The 25,285-nt window shown below is 31.6% G+C and overlaps 3 protein-coding genes across 3 annotated transcripts; 2 read left to right on the top strand and 1 right to left on the bottom strand.

Annotated features, from left to right (window-relative positions):
• Positions 1-1,301: 1,301 nt before the first annotated feature.
• On the bottom strand, positions 1,302-1,733 carry MRS44_011958 (uncharacterized protein; the record flags this gene model as incomplete). Its single annotated transcript, XM_046271905.2, has 2 exons — positions 1,302-1,563; positions 1,645-1,733. The coding sequence occupies 2 exons, from the start codon at positions 1,731-1,733 to the stop codon at positions 1,302-1,304; spliced, it is 351 nt and encodes a 116-aa protein (XP_046123688.1).
• Positions 1,734-1,975: 242 nt separating this feature from the next.
• Positions 1,976-5,308, top strand: MRS44_011959 (uncharacterized protein; the record flags this gene model as incomplete). The annotated part of the gene is made up of 11 exons (XM_046281793.2): positions 1,976-1,994; positions 2,862-2,883; positions 2,935-3,075; positions 3,533-3,615; positions 3,662-3,701; positions 3,757-3,929; positions 3,992-4,257; positions 4,348-4,460; positions 4,508-5,014; positions 5,065-5,174; positions 5,226-5,308. 11 exons carry the CDS (start codon positions 1,976-1,978, stop codon positions 5,306-5,308), a joined length of 1,557 nt encoding a protein of 518 aa, XP_046123687.2.
• A 14,807-nt stretch (positions 5,309-20,115) lies between these two features.
• Positions 20,116-21,473, top strand: MRS44_011960 (uncharacterized protein; the record flags this gene model as incomplete). Its single annotated transcript, XM_065619939.1, has 3 exons — positions 20,116-20,280; positions 20,457-21,279; positions 21,331-21,473. The coding sequence occupies 3 exons, from the start codon at positions 20,116-20,118 to the stop codon at positions 21,471-21,473; spliced, it is 1,131 nt and encodes a 376-aa protein (XP_065476011.1).
• Positions 21,474-25,285: the final 3,812 nt, after the last annotated feature.

A 25,285-nucleotide genomic window follows, 5' to 3' on the forward strand; every position in this document is an offset into this window, starting at 1 on the left:
AATAATAAGCTTATTTAAAGAAATATATTTTATTTTTATATTTCTTTTTAATCTCTTATCTTAGTTAATAATTATATATATTAATTTATTATTATTATTAAAATTACTATTAAAATTATTATTATTTATATATTTATATAAGCTAAGATATTTAAAGTCTAATACTAACTCTAGGAACTAATCCCTTTAAGTAAATATATAATACTAATAACCTTTATTTCTTAATATAAGTATACTTATAGCTATATAGCTAGATCTTAGTTACTATAAGACTTCTTTAATTTTCTTATTTAATATAATAAAAGGTATTTTATTAGAGAAATAAAACATACTAACCACAGCTAAATCTAAATGTTCTATATTAATAAACGCTTAATTAATATTATATAAATTACTATCTTAGATATTATTATTAATTACTAAGATTAGTACTATTAGTATGTTATTAAATTAAAATTTAGATTATCTTATAAGCTTATATAAATTATTTATACTTAAAATATTAAATATATATTATTAAATATATAATAAATAAGTTAAGTAATATAATAATTATATAAGTCTTAAGGGAATAAATTAATTATATTTATATATATTTATAAAAGAGATATTAATATTATCTTAAATAAGATATAAATTATATTTAATAATATACTTAAGGTATTAAATATACTTAAGTTATATTAATAGCTAAGATAATTAATATATAAGGAAATATTATAATTATATTTTATATATCTTATAATATTTTATTAAAGTATAAGGCTCCTTAACATATATTACTTTATAATTATTATTACTCTAGGAATATATCACTCTTATTTATATATTACTTTTCCCCTAGTTAGTTAAATAATATAAATCTACTCTAAACCTTTTAAGATTTTACCTAGTAATACCACCTAAGTTAGATATAAGCCGTGATATATAGTAAGAATCATAGGTCATAGCATCCTGTATTTATCGTGCACATCATAGATATATAAATCTAGCTTAAATAAAGAGGGGAAAACCGGCTAGCGAATCAAAACCCCCTCTTCTCAGCCTAGTAAAAGCCGCCCCTAAACTAAACGCCGACTCGAGCAGCCGCCTAGAGCCGATAATATCTAGTTCAGCCGATTTAAACCAAGCTGCCAGGACCATAATTTTTCCTCTAGAACACAGTAGCGCAAGTCACCCGACCCATAAGGGATCTGGGGGTTGAGAAGGGTCCCCGACCGGGTTTCAAACCCGACACCTTGCCGCAAGCAACTCGGGCCTCCAAGACGGTCAACCACTCCGCCATCGGGGAATGGCCGAACTTAACCGTTGTTGCTAAGCCTGAGGCAGTTGATTCTCTGGGAAAAGTGGGCGTCGAGATTCACGCAATCGCCATCGCTAGGCAGTTGTCCCAGTTGCTCGCCACGGCATTGCCCATCGTCCCCCTTTTCCGAAAAGCCCAGCCAAAAATATTTAGTACCTGTCCAGAAGCCGTTACCGCCGTTCAGATAGACCGAGTGGGTGGTTTCGTCCATGGTGACGGTGCTGAGGTGCTGTTGGTGGTGGCCGTAGTTGAAGTTGGAGCTAAAGGGGACCGTGTAAGTAGAGCGCACGCCCCCCATCCCGTAACACCCATTGATGGAGCGGGTGGAATTGAATACTTACCAGGCATGGTCGGTATACTCGTTGGCCTTGGGCCAAGTGGCAATAGCAGTATTCGCCATGAGGGCAAAGAGGATCTGAGAGACCTTCATGTTGGCAATGGTATGTTTGTGTTTGGGATAATTGAGAGCAGATGAGGAAATGTATTGTAACGAGTGTGGGTGAGGAAAGGGAAGTAATAGTAGGAAATTGGCTGGTATTTATAGGCTTCTTGTTCCTTTTGAATCCTCCTGAACCCCATAAATACATGAATAAAATTGCATGGAAAAATAGAGAAAAACAGCCACGCTTAGGATGCCTAGTCCCGCCATCGAGGCTTTCTTCGGTCGATGCCATGCAGTCCCGCAACATAGGTACGGCAGGCATAACGTCCGGCCTAGTCTGAGACAGGTACCACTACTCCGTAGGCTAGATCCATTAAATTTCCTCCGGGATATAACAGGCCGGCTGAGAAAGCGTGGCGGACAGGTTGTATTTCGCCAAGTCCACAATGCTTTAGAGCTTACCCAAAAGAGGAAAATGCTAGAGAAAGTTCTTCCTACCCCGTGGACTGGAACGCCACTTAAGCGCAGGCTTATGTCAGCTCTAGTTTCGTTTTAGAGGCCTAAACTTAGATTATCCCCTTGATTGTGTTAAGGCTCCAGTCGGGTCACTGCAGGGATAACTAACTAATGAATTCGCGAAGGTTGATAGGTATATCATTTCCCACCCATATTAGCGTGTGACTGAAGTCCTTGCGATCTTTAAGCTATAAAATAAAACCCCTCGTTACTTTTATTTACTTACTAATTGCCATGCGTATATAAGTTTCCTCATATAGAGTCGAGGTCTGTGGGGTTAGTGGGGTGTTATACCTAATCGAGTCTTAACACAATCGAGTAGATAGATGTTAAACTTTGTTAGCCCTATGGCATAGGGATGAAAGGCCGCTAACACGCGCTCGAGTACTGATAGCTGCCATTCGGTCGAGTAGTTTTCCCCTCCATCTATCTCCTTGCTTGCGGTAAGACTGCCATCGCGTACTCGCCCCACTGCTAAGGCACTATCTAAGCATCTCAGAAATGCTGCAGACAGCTGATATTATCATATTGCAGCCAGAGTGGGCCAAGTGAGTTACTAACCGTAATTGGTTTAGATCCTTGCACAGTACCCGTTGGCAGTCTTACCGCAAGCAAGGAGATAGCCGCAACTATGGCTCCCTAATTACCTGTGTCTATTAGCAAAGGGCAGCAACGACGCGAAGTATGTTTTGCGTTTGATATTAAACACTTGCCATAATCCTACCCTAGTCAGGAACAAGCAGCTCCAACCCATTTGCCTCCTCGACGGAGCGCTTGGTGCCCGAGCCATGCACCGTCGTATGCCTTCAGACAGACCCAAGGTCATCGGGGATATTCTGTATCTCGAAGCACGGTGCATCGGAGCCGTTACCAAGTGGGTCACTTGTCACTTAGCTGTCTTGCAGGCACAAGCACCGACAACGTGGAACAGGGAGTCCCTGATCGCCGAAATAACATCGTTATGGGGCCTCTCAGCTTAGCGCCTGAATTCCGCTTTTTCATTGCTTCGTCAAAGCCCCGTCCACAGCCATCATATGACTGCCACTTCAGCTGCCGGGGCTAGCGGGGCTGATCAATACGGTGTCATTTGCGCTTTACTCTTTTAGGCAAATGCTGAAATGCCCAGATGCCGGTGATTGGTTGTAGAGAAAGCGCGGCCGCGCTTCGACACCTCGCCCGGGCGTTTCCTAAAAGGGGAAACGCTGAAGCATCCAATCATTTAATTGCCAGCTGTCCCCCCTTTCTTCGACCTCAAACACTCAGCACTTCCTTTTTGTCGTCTGCACGATGCCTCCACAATCTGATATATTTGTTAACTATGAGGGGCCCAGGTTGAGCAGGGACCAGAAGCTTGTTGTCCGGTCTCGGGCTATGGTCTCGTTTCGGGCCAAGAACAAGGTGGCCACGAATCAGAGTGCGTATTCTCCAACTACATGAGGCTTGGCTAACAGGGTCTGTAGAGAGGCCTGCAGCGGCGGAAGCAACTTTGGGCAGTGCCGAGTACATCCTTGTTCTGTTTCCTGATGGTTGTGTTCGCTGTCTAACCCATGCTTAGAACTCAAGCCGCGGCCGCAGGAGATGTCTTAGAGACTCTAAGCTCAGCTCAGAGACGAGCCCGAAAATTGGTACCTATCCTACCCCGTCCTCGCGACATTGGGCCGACGGGCCACCATCCGACTGGGATCCACGCGAGGGTATTCCAGAACTACCTGTCCCTATGTGGCGCCTGTAAGTGTCTCGGCACTGGCTGATAACTCCCTTTGGACTAAATTCTGACGGCTCACCTGCAGATTCTTCATACCTTGATGGGGCGTACGTCCTCGTCGGGTTCCACCAGACCAACTTCTTCAGGCCTGACATGAGCAAGTCTGCGTGTATCTACATCGGCTGGCTGCTAACAACGGGGATCTTGGATGCTTTCCGCGGCACGACTGATTTCTCGTATCCTTACTACGAATGGAACGCTGTCCGTGAGCTGCAATGCTTTCTTGATATAGCCACCGATGCCGAGTTGTACCAGGTTGTGTATCCGGTAGCCATCCTTGGCATGTTTGAGGTACGAGTCTCTCCGCCCTGGAGGTTGGTGAATATTTGCCCAAGAGGCCCCGCCCCTGACTAACACTCGTGGCTTCTTCAACCCTTGCAGATGGTCCGTTTCAGTCCATACACTGTCACTCATCTAGCTGCGGTCGAGCGCTTCATCAAGACCCGCGGCGGCTTACAGAAGATGCCTCCACCCATGCAGGCCATCGTGGTCATGTAAGAGTGATAACCCTTGTTTCTCCGGCCTTACTCATTACCCGTAGGGCTGATCTCTTGCAATGCATCTGCCTCGACACAAAGCTAGCCTTCAGCTCCGTTGGTCGGCCCCTCTTTCATTGGCAAGCTGTCGAGAAGCTCGGCGGCGACCACATGGTCAGCTCGCCCCTGCTGCGGTGTGAGGACGAGGACTTCTCGCTCGTGGGCCGCTTCATTGGTCCTGAAATCTCCGCAAGGCTTGCGCAGATTCTGGGCCAGACTTCTGACGCTATTGAAGACTTTTGCGGCCAGGAGGCCGGAAATGAATCCTCCAATACGGTTGTTGGGATTGTGAACCTGGATGATGTGGCTGATGTGGTTCTCCCAGCCCATGAACTTTCAGGGCTTGTTGTTCAGACCTGCGCCATCGCGTCTCGTATCGTCCACCGCACCATGCAAAAGATGGCTGGTTTTCATGACAGCTCAAACTGGACAGACATGCGTCGTCTGTATGACAACCTTCGGTTCATCAACCTCAAGTCCTGGGCAGGCCTTCCATACCTTCACCTGTGGGCGTACGTATCCGCTTCTCTACAGCTGACTTGCCTCTAACAGTGGAGCTTAGGAATATTATTGGCCTTGCCAGCTCAACCAAGCTTGAAAGGTCCTATTTCGTGGCAGAGCTGATGCGTGCTACGTTCAGCTGGGGCTGCTACCAGATGGAAGTGTACATTAGTAGGTTCAGCAGGATTGAGTGTGAAGACCCGGCAAGTTAACCATGCATAGCATTTCTGAAGAACTTCATCCATCTCCGCTGCAAAGCCTCGTCGGAGGATATCACGAACGTGGGGCTAAACGAGGAGGTCTGAAGGTGCAGTTATTAGGTAGGTTCTATAAGCGCTACTGGCGCCATGTCCACTCGTGCTTTCTTCAGGCTTACTGTGCCCCGTTGTGAATCGCGTCTCTATTGGTTTAAACCGAGTATGTTTATTTACCGAGCCTGTGGAGCGTGGCTGCTTATGGAAGTTGCTCGTCAAACCAAAGTTCTTCAACTTTGCCTCCCATGCAGGCCCACCTCTTGGCGCAGTGCCAGGCACGACGGAAGTCGGTGAAGAGAGGATGAAGAAGCTACCCCTTGCTTAAATCAAATCTAACCCCTCTGAGGTGTGGCAAAATAAATTAATTTTACTAGAATTGATTTTGGTATGTAGGGCTAGGTTCATAAACATCACCTCTAAAAAAAAACAGTCGAGCCCATTAAAGCACGGCTGCTAGTATCCCCGTGTATGAGAGCGGCTCCGTGCAGCTAAGCGGGCGTGGTTGGATGCCCAGCGCCGCATAAAAACATAGCAGCGGGTTCGTGTATGCATTACCTCTGACATGAGGTGGGATCGAAGTAACAATAAATAAAATAAAAACATCCCTATTGAGCGCTCTATGCTGCGGGCCGGTTACACCCTCGTCGTCGTTGTCGTCATCACTCTCAGCATCCCTGTCTCTGCCGCTGCAAAAGCCGCTATCATGACTCCCGGGAAATCCGTCACCCTCCAGCTCGTCTGCTACATCACGCAGCAAGCTCCACTGCTCGTCCGTAAAGCGTCTGTTGGCACACTGTCAAGTCGCCAGCAGCAGCGGTCCACCTCGCGATCAAAGCTTTGCCCAAGCCGTAGTAGTAGTAAATGTTCCCGGGCCGCTTGCTTATCTTCTTGCCGGGCCCGCCTAGTTATCGCCGTCTTCGCCCTTACCTATGTAGCTACTTCAAAAATATTAAGTAAATCCCATGAGCCGAAGTGCCTCACCTAAGCTAACCTCTTTACCCACGCTAAATCCCATTATATATCCTCTTCTAAGTCGCCCTTCTAGAGCTATATAATATCTTTTGCCTTAAGCTTAGCCTAACTCTCTATAATTATCTTCTCTATAGTATTATCTCTCGTGACGCTAGTAATATCTAATATATTATTAATAATATTATTATCCTAAATAATCTAATACTAGGTAAATTTTTAGCTTATCTTAGTTTGTAATTATATTTTAATCTAATAAGTCTCTATAGTATTATAATTTACCTCTTATTAATAATATATAATATAATCTTATACTATTATAAGATACTAATATATAGCATAGCTATATCTATATAATATATTAAGTAGTTTAATAGCTATAATATTATCTACTAAGAGTAGATTAACTTTTAGATTAGCTAAATATATATTTCTATAGTAGTCTTAAATATCTTTTAGTACCTAGCCTTTTAATTAATACTAATACTAAAAGTATAACTTAATATACTTACTTAGCTAGATTACTACTTTATATAGTTAGTAAATAAGTATTTAGTGCTCTTAGTTAAGTTGCATAAAGTCTTTTATTGCTTATTAGGTTGATTTAAGCTTCCTTTCTATAATCTAACAAATCTAAATAGCAAATGTCATCGTGGTTCCTTTTGATTATAAGCCCCTGTTGCAGGTCAGGTATGATCTTAGTGAGCCTTAGGAAATGGGAGCTTATAAATAAATAAATAAAATTTATTCTGCCTGGAAGGACTAACCTCATAGGGCTAAGTATATTAGGTTATTTATAGTTCCTTGCTTTCTTACTTGCGTCTCTTAGAAGCCTTATATTTTTTCTTATTTATTAGTTAGTCTCGCCTCGCTTAATTATATAATAGGCTTACTTAAAAAATAATTTTTCTAAGTATTTAATATTTTATTTTTAATAACTAAAGTATAATTTATTAGCTTATAGCTATTTTATATAAATATTACTAGGTTTAGCTATTAAATATTATTAAATTCTAAGTTATTTAATTTAATTACTATTTAATCTTTTTATATTAATAATAAACTTAATTACTTATTAAGTTATATAGGCTAAGTCCTTAACGAGTTAACCTAGTAAGTTAGGTTAGCTATAAAATTATAAGATAGTTATAAAACTATAAGATAAGACCTATAGGCTAAATTAGGTATAAAAATAATTAAAATAGCTAAAACTAAGGCTTTTTAACCCTTATATAGATAACTTATAAAAAAGTAATTTTAATAATTTAAGTCTATTATATATAATAATTTAAATAAAGTTTTTAAAAATTAAAAATTTATTTTAATATCTTTTTTTAAGATTATTTATAATTTTTTTAAGTATATATAAATATTTATATTTTATTTATTAAAAATATTATTTTAAAATTATTTTTTAAATATATATAAAAGATAAAATAATAAAAAGAATCTTATAATTTAACTTAAAAAATATATTACTTATATAAGATTTTATTATATTTTTATTTATTTTATTTTTATTATTATTAATTATTATAAGGCTTTTTTATATAATTATTATTTTTTTTATTATATAATTAAATAAATAAATTATAATTAATATAACAAATAAGATCTTTATATTATTTTATTAAATAAGAAAATAATAAAGCATATATAATTAAAATAATGCTTTATATAATAAATAAAATATATAAATATATACATTTATTATATTTAATATTCTTTAAGTCTTATATTAGGTTATAAAATAAAGATCTTAAATAAAATACTTTTATTTATTTATTTATATATATAAAGCTTTTATTAATAAGCTTTTTTTATTTATATATTATATTTAAAATATCTTAGAATTTTATATAGTATTTTCTTTAAAAAATATATAATTTAAAAACTATTTATTAAGTAACTATTAAAGCTATCTTTATATAAAGAATATTATAAAATCTTTTCTTTTTTAAAATATATATTAATATTTTTAAAATATTTTTATTATTTTCTCTTTATATAAAAATCTCTCTTTATATTTCTTTTTCTTTAAAAAATAGCTCTTCTTATATAAATTTTAATATATAAGTCCTATCTTATAGTTTTATAGCTATCTTATATTCTTATAATTAACCTAGCTTACTAAGCTAACTCACCTAGGCCTTAGCTTATATAAGCTAATAAGTACTATTTATATTATATATAAGTTAAGTATTTATTTAAATTTATATAATATTAATTTTTTTAAAAAAATTAATTATATTTTTTATTATTATTTATTTAATTTATTATATATATCTTTTTATTATATATTTTATTTATATATTAAATAAAATACTTTTTATTTTTTCATTTATATTTATAATTATATATATTTAATTTTATTATTAAAATTATTATTAAAATTACTATTATTTATATATTTATATAAGCTAAGATATATATATTATATATTTAATTAAATAAGTTTAATTAATTAAACCTATAGACCTTTATTTACCGCTAAGTCTCGCGCTAATACTTTTTAGGTTTATAAAACTCTAACGCTAACTCTAAGAATTAATCCCTCTTAGTAAACCTATAACGCTAATAACCTTTATTTCCTAATATTACGCTTATAGCTATATAGGTAGATCTTAGCTAGCTATAAGATATTTTTAATTTTTTTATTTAATATTATAAAAGGTATTAATATTAATAATAAGGGTTATAAGCTATACTTTATATTAATTATTATTTTATAAGTCCTTAAGAAATATAATATCTTTATTAATAAGATTTTCCCTTTTTTTAATTTCTTTTTAAGAGCCTTTAATAAAAAAAGCTCTTTTTTAATAAAATTAAATCTTTTATTAATATTATAACTAAGTTAAAAGAGACTAAGAGAAAAAAAGATATTATAATTAAGGATTATAAGTTTAATTTATATTAATTAGCTATGTTTTATACTTAATTTAATACTTTAAAAAGCTTTATTTAATATTATTTTTTATAGCTTATTATAAATACTTTTATTACCTTTATAAAGCTTATAAATCGCCTTAGTAAAGTTATCTTAATTATATTAGAAGTTATACTAATAGGTATTAATTATTTTATTTTAATTATTTAATTAAAGGTCTTTATAAAAAGCTTTTATAATCTTATTATTAATATATTATTAATTAATTAGCTAGTTATAAATTAGGTAATTAATTAGTTATTATTAGTTATAATTAAACCTCTTTTAATAAAAATAATAAAAGTATAATTCTTTAAGATTTTAGCCTCTTTAAGTAAAATAAAGTCTAAAAATAATATATATTTACATTTATTATATTAATATTATTTAAATAATTATTAATCTTAACTATTCTTATATATAATTATATAAATATATCTAACTTTTATTTTTTTAGCTTATTATATATAAGGTATATATATATACTTAATAATTATTAAAAAGTAATTACTAAGTTAAAAAGTATAATATACTACTTTAATTAATAATACTTTTCTTATTACTTATTATATTATTAATTTAATATACTTTTTTAATACTAGCTTTCTAAGAGCTATATTAATACTTTTTCTTTTTTATAAGAGTATAGTTCCTAAATGGGTTAAGGCTAGCTAATTAGCTAAACCTCGGGTATAGGGTTATATAACTCTACCTTAGTATAGTATCTTATAGCTAAGGGCTCTTAGAGGACTTAATAAGTTAAAGTCTTATATATAATAGAGACTTACCTTTTATTTATAATTTTACCTTAATCTAGCTATTAAGGCCTATTATCTTATAATTCTTTAATTTCTTTTTACCTAATAGATAATTAGTATAGAATCGAGATAGATAGGTTATTAAGAGAACTATATTATAGCCCTAGGCTATATACTCCGAGGGCATTCCCTAATAGTTCCCTTAACATAGGGGGAATATTACCCTTAACCCTAAGATACCATAGTATTAAACCACGGCAGGAAGTATTAATAAGCTAATCTAAGAGAATAAGGGATAATAAGAATTATATTATATTAATCCCTAGGTTAAGGCTAAGAGCTCGCTAATACTATTAGAGGGGATTACTTATCTCCTTAATAAGGAATAGTAACCTTAACCTAGAGGGCTAGCCTTATTAATTATATATTACGAGAGAGATAGCTTAATGCGCTATAGGCGAAGGAGCTCTTCGGGGTTATTTATTAGCTCTAGCTTATTAAAATAGTCTAGATAAAGTCATAAGTAAGAATAAAGATATAAGAAATAAAAAAAGCGAGAAATATAAGTAGCTACTTTAAAAATACTTATTAATAATATGCATATCTTTACTTAGCTTATAGCTTAACTAGCTAGAGGTCCTAAGAGGGACTATAAATAGCCGCTATAATATAACTATAAGACCCTTAATAAGGCTACCTCTATAATAGAGATTTATAATTAGCTATAAGCTATTAAGTTTAATAATTAGCTATATATAGGCATAATACTAATATAATAAATTAAATAATTTTTAATAAAGTTATACTATTTATTATAAACTTATTAGAGAAACTATATTATTAGCTTATTAAGTAAGGAATTATCTTAAGAAGAGTTTAAAATATTTATACTTAGATAATATATTAATTTAAAACTCTAAGAGAGATAAGCTAAGGATTAATTTATAATTATTAAATAAGCTATAAAAAAGACCTTAATATAATACTTTATATATTAGAGAGTACTCTATAATATATTAAATAAAAAATAGGAAAAAAATAAAGTAATTACTTATTATTTCTTTTATTACTTATAAAACTAAGTTAAGAAAAAACTTAAGAGGTAGAGATTTCCCTTAAATAAGGTAAGAGATATTACCTAAGAGGCAAAGAGGCTCTAGCTATTCTTTATAACCTAGAATACTAGCTCTAAATAGAAATACCTCTAAGAGGGCTCTAAGCTATTATATAAGAGGTATTATTTACTTTATAGAAGAAGCTTTAAAGGGAGTAATAAGAGTAATTCTTTCTTAAGGTATTTCTCTTAGAACCCTAGAGAATAAGGATACTTAAGTATAGGTAAGTTAAACTCCTCTATATTAATATCTTATTAGCTATAATACTAAGAAAAACCTATAGTAAAATATTAGAAGTATAAAAAATAAGGGCATAAATCTTAGGTATATTATACTAAAACTTATATTAATAAAATAAACCTTATAAATTAAATACTATTAGGCCCGAGGGGAGAGTAATTAGCAAAGATTAGTTAGATTAGGGCTAAAGAGCTAGATAACTTAGAAAATTAATTAAGGTAGAGGTTAAACCTAAACCTTTAACCCTATAGTAATATTAATAAGTATTAATAGGCAAAGTAGCCTTAATATTTATATTAGTCCTTAGAGGGCTTATTAAAGAAAAGATCTTAGTCCTTATAGATATAGGCATAGAGATTAATATAATTAATATAAAGCTTATAAGGAAGCTAGGGCTTAAGCCTATTATAGATTATACTGCCCTTAGTCTTAAGTCCTTTAGAGGTAATTAAAGCTATAAGGGAAATACTTATTAGCTTACCTTCTTCTTTATTAACTCTTATAGAAGGCCTCAGAAGGTCTAGTAAGTACTTATGGGATTAGAATTAAGATATAAGAACTATAATATTATTATAGCTAATTACTTAATAAGATAAGAAGGCATTATTATAGACTATAGAGCTAATAAGTAGTATTATATTATAGTAATTATAATAGACCTTAATTTCTTTACCTAAGAGTTTATTAAGAATAAAGAGAAAGTATATATATTATATATTATAGCTTTCTTAACCCCATAAGAGGTGGCCTAATAGGATATAAGCTTAGAAGAAGATAAGGTATAAGAAACTCTAAGGGAGCTTCTTATTAAACTTTAAGGACTTAAAGGATTCTTTAATAAATAGGCAGCGAAAATAATATTAGTCCTCTTAGAGGCAATCTATAAGATTAACTTAGTAGAGGGCAAAGAATTACTATATAGTTTACTATATCTTATAAATAAGATATAATACTAAGCTCTATAAGAATATATCGCTAAGAATATAGCTAATAGTAAGATATAATACTTTATAAGCTAAGCTAAGGTATTAATTCTTTTTATTTTAAAGAAAGATAGAGGCTTAAGACTTTATATAGACTATAAGGGCCTAAATAAGGTTACTATTAAGAACTATTACTTATTTCTTCTAATTAGTAATTTATTAGATAGGCTAGGTAGCGCTAAATAGATCTTAAAGATTAATATCTAAGATATATATTACTAGATTAAGATTATTAAGACTAACCGCTAGAAAATAACTTTTTATATTAGATATAGCTACTTTAAATATATAATTATACTTTTTAGGCTAATTAATATACTAGCTATATTTTAAGTATATATATATAAGTCTCTTACTAACCTCTTAGATATATATTATATCTTATATATAGATAATATCTTAGTTTACTCTTAGACTTAAAAGGAGTATATAAAATATTTATAAAAAGTACTCTATAGGCTCGCCGAGGCATAGCTCTATAAGAAGCTATCTAAGTATAACTTCTATTAATAGAGTATAGAATTCCTAGGATATATTATTATATAAGAAGGTATATAAATAAAGCCTTTAAGGGTTAAGTTTATTAAAAAATAGCCTATGCTTACCTCCTTTAGAGATATATAAGTCTTCCTAGGGTTTTATAACTTCTATAGAAAGTTTATAGCTTATTACTTAGCGATTATAGGGCCGCTAATAAGAATACTTAAGGGTAATTAAAATAGAAAAAAAATAAATAACTTTAGGTAAGAAGAGAAGGCTAATAAGGCTTTTTAAGACTTAAAGCTTATATTTTACTCTATGATTATTCTCTAGTATTAGGACTTATTTAGACTAATAAGAGTAGAAATAAATATATTAGTTAAGGCTATATCTAATATCTTAACCTAGCTTATAGACTTATAATAGAGACTTATTATTTATTAATTAAGGAAACTCTAAGATATTAAGTAATATTAAGTAATAAGTTAATAAGAGCTCCTTATTATTATTAATAGTCTAGAATATTAGAGTTATTACCTTTAGGGGCTATTAGAGAAATTTCTTATTCTTATAGACTACTAGGCTCTTATAGGCATTATAGATACCTCGCCGAAAGAGCTTAGGGGAAGACTAGCTAGATAGGTATATAAGCTATTTACTTTTAACTTTAATATCTAATATTAGCTAGGTATAAAGAATCTAATAGATAGCCTCTTAAGAAGACTTAATTATATAAAGGGAGAAATATCTTATAAAGATATACTTTTAACCTTAGCTAAGAAGCTTATTTTTATATATAAGCTTACGCTAAGTATTTAAAAAGAGATTACTAAACTTAAAAGTAAGATATTAGTAGCTAAGGCATATATCTATATTATATAAGCTATAATAAAAGGACCTCTCCTCTCTAGTAGATATACGCCTAAGAGTATTACTTATTACTTAATATTCATAGTTATAACTTAGCGCTAAAGGGCAAGGGAGACTAGAGTAGATACTCCGCGGATAGCTTAGAAGGGAGAGGGCTCTTATAGAGCCCCTGGGGACTTATCTGCAGCTAGGGTTACTATTCCGGAGCAATATATCTTATATCTAGTTATAAGATTTCTCACGAAGGATAAAATAGCACTTCTCTCCTTACCCTTATAGAGACTTAAGATATTAGTTAAGGAACTATAGAGCTAAGATTAATAGTATTAAGAGCTAATAGAGAAGGTATATAAAGTAGCTAGAAACTATAAAGGCTATTAAATTAATAACCTGCGGTTATTATAATTTAAAGGATAACTAGTAATTCTTAAATAAGGCGCCTTATATAAGGAGATCTTATGGAGATATTATAATAACCTAAGAGTAGGATATATAGGGTCTTAGAAGACCTTAGACTTAGTTAAGAAGAAGTTTTATTAGCTAGGTATTATAGATAATCTCTATAAGTATATAAAAAGTTACCTAACTTATTAAGGTATCTAAGTACTAAGATATAAGCTATATAGTTAATTATAATTATTATTACTATTATTATATTTATTTTAAGAGATTAGCCTAGACTTTATTATAAGACTATTAGATAATATAAGAAGTAATAATAAGCGCTATAATATAATCCTAGTAATTATATATAAAATAACTAAATATATAATATTTATATTAACTATAAAGCGACTTAGAGCTATAAAGCTTATGGCTTTATTATATAAATATATAAAAACCCGCTTTAATATACTAGAAGGCATTATTAGTAATTATAATAAACTTATTATAAGTAAGTTTTAAGTAGACTTTATAAAAGAAAGGTAGATTTATCGCTAATTATTTACCGCGTATTATCTTTAAACTAATAGCTAAATAAAGAGAATATATTAAACTCTAAAAAAGTATCTTAGGGTATACTTAAGAAATAAGCCTAAGCGCTAAGTAAGCTAATTATTAAATGCCGCGTTTATTTATAATAATAATAGATATTTAATTATTAGAGTATTACCTATATAAGCACTTTTTAGCTATTACCTAAGAAGTATTAAATATATACTTACTAAGGTTAAGACTAATATCTAAGGCATCGCGGAGCGCTTAGAGATCTTAGGATAAGTTAGGTAAAGGGCATAAGAATATTAGCAAAGGGCTTTAAAGTTATAAGCTAAGTACTATAATATAAGGTATATTCCTTAAGAATACTAGGAGGAATAAGTTATTAATATATTAATAAGGAATTAGAAATTTAAATACCTAAAGCTAATACCTAGATTTATTAGAGTTAAGATTACTAAGAGATATAATAAATAAGCCTATAGTATTAAACTTCTTAAAGCCTACTAATATATATATAATATCTTTTATATATTACTATTAGAACTATAAAATAATTAGCGAGAAGAAGCTTATAAGTCTTAAGACTTATTAGAGCTTAAAGATAAGCCTAATAAATAAGAGGTAAAAGAAGTAATATTATATAAAGCTATTAGCGAGGAGATATATTACCTTATAAAATAAAAAGGATAGCTTATAAAATATAATACCTAGGAATTAGATTATTATCTTATAAATATATAAGTAATAATTAAGAAATATTATAAAGTAATAAAGAGATATTATAAAAAGTAAAATAATACCTAAGAGAATATATAGAGAGAGTAAGGGTAAGAATAAGGCAGAAGATTTAGACTAAGCTACTTATATAGAAATAATAAATAATAAAGCTATAAGTAAAGAGAGAGACCTCTCGCTAAGTAGAAGTAAATAAACCAGCTAAGAGATAGATATAAAGAATAATAAATAGAGAATAGCTAAGATATAAACTTAAGGGTTAAGAAGATTTTAAGAAGTACTAATAGCAGTAATAGGCTAAGCCCTTAGCTAAGTATTATTCATAGCTATATAATATCTCTTATAGGGGCGAGCAAGGGTAGCGGTAATTAGCGGGTTAATACTATTATTATTATTAAGATCTAAGCCCTTATTTTTATCCTAGGCTCTACGAGGAATTAAGGGAGCACTAGCATAATAGATAGCATATAAAAGAGATTACTTATACTTATTATTAAAAAGCTTTATAGTAAGAGGGGGAATAAAATTAATATAAAAATAAGTTAAAGTCTTTTTATTATTTATAGTAATATTCTTAGCAGAGGTAAGGTAAATTAATATATAAATAAGCGCGCTAAGTTAAGTATTATCCTAGGAATATAAAGGCTAAGTAATAATAATATAGCGCTATAAATTAAGAGGGTTAAACTATTAGCTACCTTATTATAAGTTAATAAAAGTAAGATAATAAAAAATAAATAGAGATAAACTTATATAAAAATATTAAGAGTAATAAGCTCTTAAGTTATAGCTAATTCTTATAATATATACTTAGTAATCTTTAAAGAATTAATAGCCTTATAGGGAGCTCTTAAGTAATTAATAATACCCTTTTATACTAAACTATAAATATTAAGGGCCTTAGTAATATATTAGATATTAATAAGAGTAAGAGTATTTATTAGAGTTAAGTTAATAAAAGGATTATAGGTATAAAAGGCTATAGCGGTATTTTAATATTACTAGGTAGCCCTAAGGAGTTTATTAGGAATCTAAATAACTATTAGTAAGGCGCTTATTAATAATATAGGCGGGAATACTTATATTATTATACTTATAATAAGTAAACTTATATATTATATATATTAGGCGGTTATAGGCTTAATCCTTAAAATATATATATAAGATATAAGTATCTTAATAGAGCTTAGTAATATACTAGAGGTAAGGCTTATAATTAGGTTTTAAGTCTCTAAAACTAGTATAAGGATTAAAGTTATATTATATAAAGATATATATATAAGAGGGCAAGGTAGATATAATTAATCTACTAGAGAGTAATTAATAATAATATAAGCAAAGATTATTAATTATAAGAGAGGAGAATATTATAAAAATAAAAAAAAGGTAAATAAAAATAATAGGTATAATTATAATATTTATCTTTTTATAAGTATTAATAAGCTAATATAAAAGAGAGTTATTAGCGCTATTACTAGCTAAAATTATTTATTACTATTAATAGCTAATAAAAGAAACCTAATTATTTATAATATAATATAAAGATATTATAAAGGAAAATAAATAATAATAAATAATATATTACTAATATAATATATATAACTTAGCTAGGCATAAAGGCAATAAAAAAAGCTATTTAGAATTTAAATTTAGTTAAAGGGATCTTAGGGACTAAGATCTTTAGAGGGGAGGTAATTATAAGAGTATAATTCCCGAATAGGTTAAGGCTAGCTAATTAGCTAAACCTCGGGTATAGGGTTATATAACTCTACCCTAGTATAGTATCTTATAGCCGAGGGCTCTTAGAGGACTTAGTAAGTTAAAGTCTTATATATAATAGAGACCTACCTTCTATCTATGATTTCACCCTAATCTAGCCATTAAGGCCTACTATCTTATATTTTTTATCTTATACCTAGAGATTAAAGCCTTAGCTCTCTTAAGAGTAATAAACTAGCTCTTTTTAATAATTAAAGATATATAATATACCCCTTTAAGACTCTTAATAATTAAAAAGTAATTACTAAGCTAAAAAGTATAACGCGCTACTTTAATTAGTAGTGCTTCCCTTATTACTTATTATATTATTAATTTAATAATAATATCTTATTAATTCTATTAAATTAGGCCTTATATAATAGCTCTAAGGGTAATTATATACCTTTAATATTAGGCTAAGTAATCTCTAGATTATTAATATATTAGGCCTAATTAAAAAGGCTATATTATAGCCTAAAAGGGAAAAAAGGGATTCTCTTAAGAATAATAATATAAGTAATATATATAGGTTTAAGGATAAGCCTAACTTATTAATAAATTCACTTTAAGTACTTTCTAACCCTATTAAGCAAGGTCTTTTACTATTACTGCTATGCGATCGCTAGTCTTATCTATTTGGAACGCGCTTAGTATATTGGTTTCTCTGGTCTCTGTCTTCCTCGTGCGGCTCTTCGTCATTGTCGGTCGGACGGTTGCGAGGCCGAAAGTGGCACATCGTTGGAGCTGAGGCCCCCTTAGTGTTCTGCAAGGGACCCCATGTGCATGGTGGATGTATAAAGAACGAGGACAAAGGAAGCTTGAGGAGGTTAAACGAGCCTAAACGGGTATAAAGGGTCCTTGAGGAGCTTAAACGAGCTTAAACAAGACCCGGGCCAGGATGACTTTCTGTAGCCAGAGGCATAGGTCTCCACTGGGTTGCGGGGTCGGTTGCATCGGCCGTTTGGAAGTGATAGTTTCGGCGCTAACCATGTCCGTATCTCTCAAGGCACTGGGCTGGAGGACCCAAACCTGACGGAGCCGAGGCACGCCCCTGAGACTTCGATAACCGACCATATAAATTTCGGGCAGAACGGCTTGTCGTATGCACCGGCCCTAGTCGGCAAGTGTCGCAATACCGCAATGGTCTCAGCACTCTTATCAGCAGCATGAGACAGGCCCAGGGCAGGTCTTCAGCTTCGGTGGGGGATCTGGATTGGGCCAACATGCGTGTTTTGATATTGCCCTCACCGTTTGACATTTTGTGCCCTCATGTCCGGAACCTTGTGGCGCAATGACAGGCCACTCCATGCCTTGTCTTCTTGTATAGCATCAGGTGGACCATGCGATCGCCAAATTCCTTAGCTGCTCAGGTAACTTACTGGATTCTCGGGTATTGTTAGATTTGTTGGCTGTTGAGGCCCTTCCGACTCCTTGGCGGCTCCGGCGCTTTCAGAGAGTTGTTGGCTCCCCAGTTACTCCCATATTCACAGATTCCTTGGCGCTCGCGGCAGGATGAGCACCAGGTTCCATCCCGGGCGATGGGGGATGCTCCGGCTCTGTACAGAGCTGAGAGACTCTGAGACATCTCCCGCGTCCGCAAGGTGAGGTGCGGAATCCCGAGCCATGTTAGATAGATAGTGGACACGATGATAAGTGTACGGAACAAGGATATACTCGGCATTTCCCGAATTTGTCTCTGACTCTGCGAGCTGCAACGCCTTCTTTTGGGACCCTGTTAGCAAATGGTCTCGTGTACTTCGGAAGTGAGCTACGCAACTCACTCTGATTCATGGCGTCTTTCATCTTGGCCCGTACCGAAACCATGGCCCGAGACTGAACCACAAATTTCTGGTCCCTTCTCAACTTTGGCCCCTCATAATTAACGAAAATGTCAGGTTTTCGGGGCATCTTGCATGTATCGAGATACGCAAAAGTGAAACGGCCCGTGAATGTCGACTTGTTGCTAGGGATGTTGGAGAATGGCGAGGAGAGGGAGAAGCCGGCAGTTCAGTGATTGGACATTTCAGCATTTCCCCTTTAAGGAAACGCCCGATGTCAAGGGTCTTGAGTCGCGGCCGCGCTTCAGGCGATTAGGCCCGCATTCAGCCGCTCGACCAGATCCTCTTGATGGCCAGTCACCCGAATCTTGGCATTTCAGCATTTGCCTAGTACGGTTAGTCGCGATGACAACCGTTTTTGTCAACCCTGTCAGCTGAATCAAGCGTCCGCGACACCTGCATGATGGCTGAATAAGGCTTCAGCAAACTCAGCCACCTTCCTGGTGGGGGAAGAAGCAATGAAGATGCCAAATTCATACAATAAATCATTGGGGGGCTGGAAAGCCCCATCCCGCCGTCGTGCTAGGTCTCTGAATCTTCAGGCCAATAGTAGGTACCTGTTGGCTCATGTGGCGTGTCTATCCCTGCCCAGCTGACTCATTAGGGGTTACAATGGAGGCTCGTCAACGGCTAAGCTGCACTGCAGAGTAAGGTTATATCCCAAAGAATTTTCCGTGCCTGACGCCGAATACCCGTTGATTAAGCTCCACCAACCCAACTTTCAAGGTAACCGGTGAGGGCTTGAGTTGTCCGGCGGAGCCGTTGGCCCTCTGACGCGGGTGCGGGCAACGGCAGGCACAGGTCAAGCATGGGCCCGGATACAGGGGCCGTTTAATCCATTCACCCCCGCGGACTTTCTGGGACAGTGGGATACGGGACACTGGACAGACAGTCCGGTCGACCCAGTTTTACACAATCAGCTGACAAGGGCAAGATGTGGTCCATCGGGCAACTAGGTATTTGTTGGGGGGGCTTATAATTCCCTTCAAAGGCGAGCTGATGAGGGCCTAAGTGTATTTGACGATCCACGTCTTGTTTCCACTTAAACAATCATCCACAAAGCAAGCGCTGAATTCTTACCCAGCCCAGGTTTAAAACATGATTGTGGAAGCCTAGGGAGTTGGCCCGCGATAACGAGTTTTTGATCGCTTCGCTACATCACCTCTCCTCGTCCATTAACTAACTTATTTGCCATGCCGATTAGCTTCGCCTTCACGACTCGATAACTAAACGGATTGGCCATGCCGACTCTCGCCTTCAAGGCTGCCACGTGTTTTGCCTTCTTACTGTGCATGGTCTGCTTTGGACGGCTGCATTTCTACCGCGACCCGGGAAGCGTTTTCTTTGACAAGGAACGAGCCTATGAAACCCACTACTCGGCCCATCGCAGAGTTGAAGCGCAACAAGTCATTGACTCATATACCAACGACAAGAATACCTTGCCGAGCAATAGATCCGGGACAAATAAAAGCTTTTGCGTAGCGCTTAGCTCGGTGAAGAGGCAAACACAGTATCTCCAGGTGACGCGTTGCCGTCCCCAGTGTACCCGTGGACGCGAACTAACCGCGCTTGCAAAGTATAGACAACGCTCGGAACTCTTTTGCATGGACTCACGGCACAGGAACGAGCTGATCTCCATATTTCTGTCCTCATCGCCGAAACCGACCCGACACGCCACTCGAGCTGGCACGAAGAATGGATTCGCCGAGCAGCCGACGATGTTCATACCTACCAGGTGAATGTGACAGAAAAGGCGCATCTGCAGCACCTGGAGGAAGTGGGACACTATTCCGAGAAAGGGGTGTTCGATTACACATATGCACTACAACGGTGTTACCATACTGGTGCGCCCTATATCGGAATGTTTGAAGACGACATCGTTTTGGCGCGTGGGTGGCTTGTCAGAACTCTGCTAGGCTTGCGGCAGATATCCGGTCCAGATGGAGAACGTAAGTCCTGGTTGTTTATGCGTTTGTTCAATCAGGAGAGGTCAACTGGATGGGCAAGTCGCGACATTGGCGGCAACAATGAGCATTGGATCATCATGGGCATTGGCATAGGCATTTCGGCATCCGTACTGCTAGCACGTCGGCGATGGTGGCTTGCTCGCAAATATCTCGATTTGGAGACACTCTTGGTAACGGTCGTGATCCTCATCCCGGGGCTGGTGATATTGTTCTACCAGTCCGGCAAGGCATCATTGCTACCGCCCTCGCCGGGAGTCTTCAACGAGCCTTTTGGCTGTTGCTCACAAGCAATGGTCTTCCCACGAGTGCAAGTACCATTGCTGGTGGAGTCTCTGCGAGCAAAAAGGGAGGGGCAGGTGGACTTGCTACTCGATGAGATAGCATCAAACAATAACCTGGAACGGTATGCATTGTATCCAGTACAGGCACAGCATATTGGTAGGTTGCTAGACGAGCACTTACGAGTTAATCCTCTGCTAATCCGCAAAGGCATCGATTCTGCTAGAAAGACAGTGAAAGGCGAAGCTCAAGCCATTTGGAGCATGGCGTTTGAGGATCTGGACCCGGGGATGCTGGAGCAGGATCACCGGGAAATGGTGGAGAAGTATTACGGGTGGAGGAATAAGCTCTGAGAGTTCAACACAAGTTAGTCTTAATTTATTAGGGTAAGTGTATAAAGATCATGAAAGAAGTCGGTAGAATCGTTGCCGCTTAATGTAATTTCTTAAAGCCTAGGAGCGGAGAGTTGTGATACAGGATCTTAATTAACCGACGGACTATAAAGGAGGTTCGCGACTTATGTGGTAGGTTTCTAAATATAGCTTAATTAGAAATTATTATTCTTAGAGAAAATTAACTATAAATAGTTAATTTATTTAAAGATATGCTATTATTATACCTAATAAAATTAAGATAAGCTATATTATAGCCTTAAGAACCTTATAATTATATAGCTAGAGATTAACCTATTATATTAACTAATTACTATAGGATTATAATAGATTATACTAAGATATTATAATCTAGCTATAATCTAAGGAAGACTTATGCCTAGATTATAAGCTATAGCTTATAATTTATTATAATCTAGCCCTACTAAGAGAGCTACTTATATAATACTCTTAGTAACTCTAATTAAAAACTTATTATTTTATATATTATTAATACTTAATAATAAGGATTAAATTAAACTTAGCCTTAAGAATAATATAATTAATTATATCTCTAAGTATTTATATAGTAAAGGGGCTAAGAAAAAGATATAAATATATTATTAAATTATAATATTTATAAAGCGCTATATATTTATAATTTTTAAATTAATAAAATAAAAAGTAAATAATATTTATAAAAAGGCTTATATAAAGCTATTAATAAAAGTTAAATACCTTACTTAGGATATATTAATAGTATAGTTAAGATAATTAATAATACTTAAATAGCTCTTTTTTAGCGCTTATATTTTTATATAATAAATATTAGAGATAACATTATTATTTTTAAGTACTCTTAGATAAAAAATATTAAATTGTATATTTTAAGTTAAAAGAAATAAATTTAAATATATTTCTTAATTAAAAAAAAATATTAAATCTATTTTATTTAAGAACAAAAGTATATAAGAAGGTATATATTAGATTAAGCCTTATATAATAGCTTAAAGAGTATTTATATACTTTTAATATTAGGCTAAGAATTTCTAGATTATTAATATATTAGGCCTAATAAAAAAAGCTATATTATAGTCTAAAAGAAAAAAAGATTACCTTAGGAATAATAATATAAGTAATATATATAAGTTTAAGGATAAGCCTAACTTATTAATAATAAAATATATAATTATAGTACTTACCCTTAAGATTTATACCCTTAATTTTATTATAGACTTTAAATTATAAATACCTTAACCTAATAATTTAATATATCTTAGGGAGTATATATATATTAAAGCACTTAAAAAGCTATTTAGAAGTATTAAAAACTTTATCTTAAATTTTGAAAGATTTTTTTTATTTTAAAAATTAAAAATTAACGCTTTTAAATAAATATATTTATATTATTAATATTAAACTTAAAAAAATATTACCTTAGGGGCCTATTTATAACTTAATAAAAAAGAACTAATTATACTTTATATTTATATTTTAAATATTTTTTAAAAAAGCTAAATTAAAGGATTAATTAATTTAATAAATACTTTTATATTTTTAAGAAAAAAAGTAAATTATATTTTTATATTAATTATTATAGCTTAAATATTTTTATAATATAAAACTATATATATTTATTACTTATTAAAAAAAATATTAATAAATTAATAAGAGTTAATATTTATATAAAACTAAACCTTAAGGGTATATATTATTAGTTATAAATTTAAAAAAATAATATATAAAAAATAATATTTTATTCTTATTATAAATATTATAAATATTAAATTATATTTTTTAAGTTTATAAATATATTAATTATATTTTAATAATCTATTAATAATATCTTAGGTATATTACTTAATAATACTTATATTCTATATCTTAATAATATCTTAATATATATATAATATCTTATAAAAGCTATAAGATATAGGGTTATATATAAATCTTAAAGGATATATTTTTAATAATAATTAAGTTAAATACCTAGAGTTTATTATAATACTTAAGCGAATTAAAGCAAATTAAAAATATATTATTATTACCTAAAAGTAATTATTTTTTAATAATATATAAGATATATTATAATTCCTTAACTTTATAAGATTTTTTAAATAGTTTATATAATTCCTTAACTTTATAAGATTTTTTAAATAGTTTATTAATAGTTATAGCTTTATTATAATACCTCTTTATAATATAATAAAAAGATACCTTAAAAGAATTATTTAACTTAGTAATTATATTATATAAGCTTTTAAGTAGCTTAAAAATACTTATTTAATTACTTTTATTTTTTCATACTTTAACTTATTTATGCTTATTTAGGATAAAATAAATAAATCTAGCTTTATAGTAAGAGTAATATTTATAAAAAAAAAAAGAAAATATTAATACTTAGTAATATATTACTTATATAAGCTTAATAATTTAAAACCCTATTATAAAGTACTTAATATAAAGCTATTAGTTATCTTATAGTATTTTAAGGTATAATAATAATTGTTATTATATATTAAAAAAGATATCTAAGTATTAATAAATTACTTAGATTATTATTACTTAGTATTAAAATTATAGCTTTCTCCTTAGTAAGTAAGGGCCTTAAATAACTTAAATTTATATTATATTATAAGTATATATAGGCCTAGGTTATTTAACTTAGTAAATAGCCTTTTTAAGGTATTTAAATTATAGAGATAAGATAGCTAATAATAAAAATATTATATATATTTTAAATAAATCCTTATTAAAGTGTAAAAATAAAAAAAAATAAAAAAAAAAATTAAGAATAATATTAAATTAGCTTAATTATAATACAAAGGTAATATATAGGGTTTTAATTATAGCTAGGTAAGTAGCCTTAAATAAAAATATATTAAAAGATTTTAAATAACTTAAATAGCTTAAGATAAAATTAAAATATATTATCTTAGCTATAAAATTATAAGTATTATAAATTATTATAATATAAGTAGCTAACTTATTTTTTATTATAATAATAATAAGTTATTAAGAATAATAATAATAATAATATAGCATAATATACCTTATAAATAAGTATCTTAAATAAGTAAATATCTTACTTTTAGGTTATAATATAAGTTATACTTAAATATAAAAGTACTTTAAAAATTTCTTAGAAGTTTAATTTAAATCTTTATAGGCTAAAATTTAAAATTAAAGTAAAATAAAAAGTCTAAGTTATATATTAAATTTTCTAAGAATTTTAAAAAATTTAATTAATAAGTTCTCTAAGAATTTTTAATTTATATTATTTTCTTTTTATTTTATATTTTTTAAAAATTTAAAAGATTTTTTAAAAATCTAAAAAGAATACTAAGCTTATAACCTATTTAGTTATAGTTATAAAGATACTTCTTTTAGGTTTATAACTATTTTATAATAGTTTTTAAAACTTTAAGGTTTATAGTTTTTAAGTATATAATTTAGTAAGATACTTATTTATTTAAGATACTAGTATATTAAGTATGTTAGAATAATAGTAACTATTTATTATATCTTATAATTTATTTTTTATACTTAAATCCTTTTATAATAATTTCTTAAAAATTTATTTATTTTATTATTATTAATAGTAATTATTAAGCTATAATTCTTATTATAAGTATTTTTAATTAAGTTTTAATATATTTAAATATATTAATAATTTATTCTCTTAAAATAATATTATTAATAAGTTTAAGTTTTAAAACTAATTTCTATCTTATATAATTTATAAGATATAAATATTTATTTTTATAAAGTCTCTTTATGATATATACTTTAAA

This window comes from Fusarium solani (genome assembly GCF_023522795.1).
Source record: "Fusarium solani strain SB1 chromosome Unknown bctg00000007, whole genome shotgun sequence".
In the NCBI taxonomy this organism is placed as follows: Eukaryota; Fungi; Ascomycota; class Sordariomycetes; order Hypocreales; family Nectriaceae; genus Fusarium; species Fusarium solani.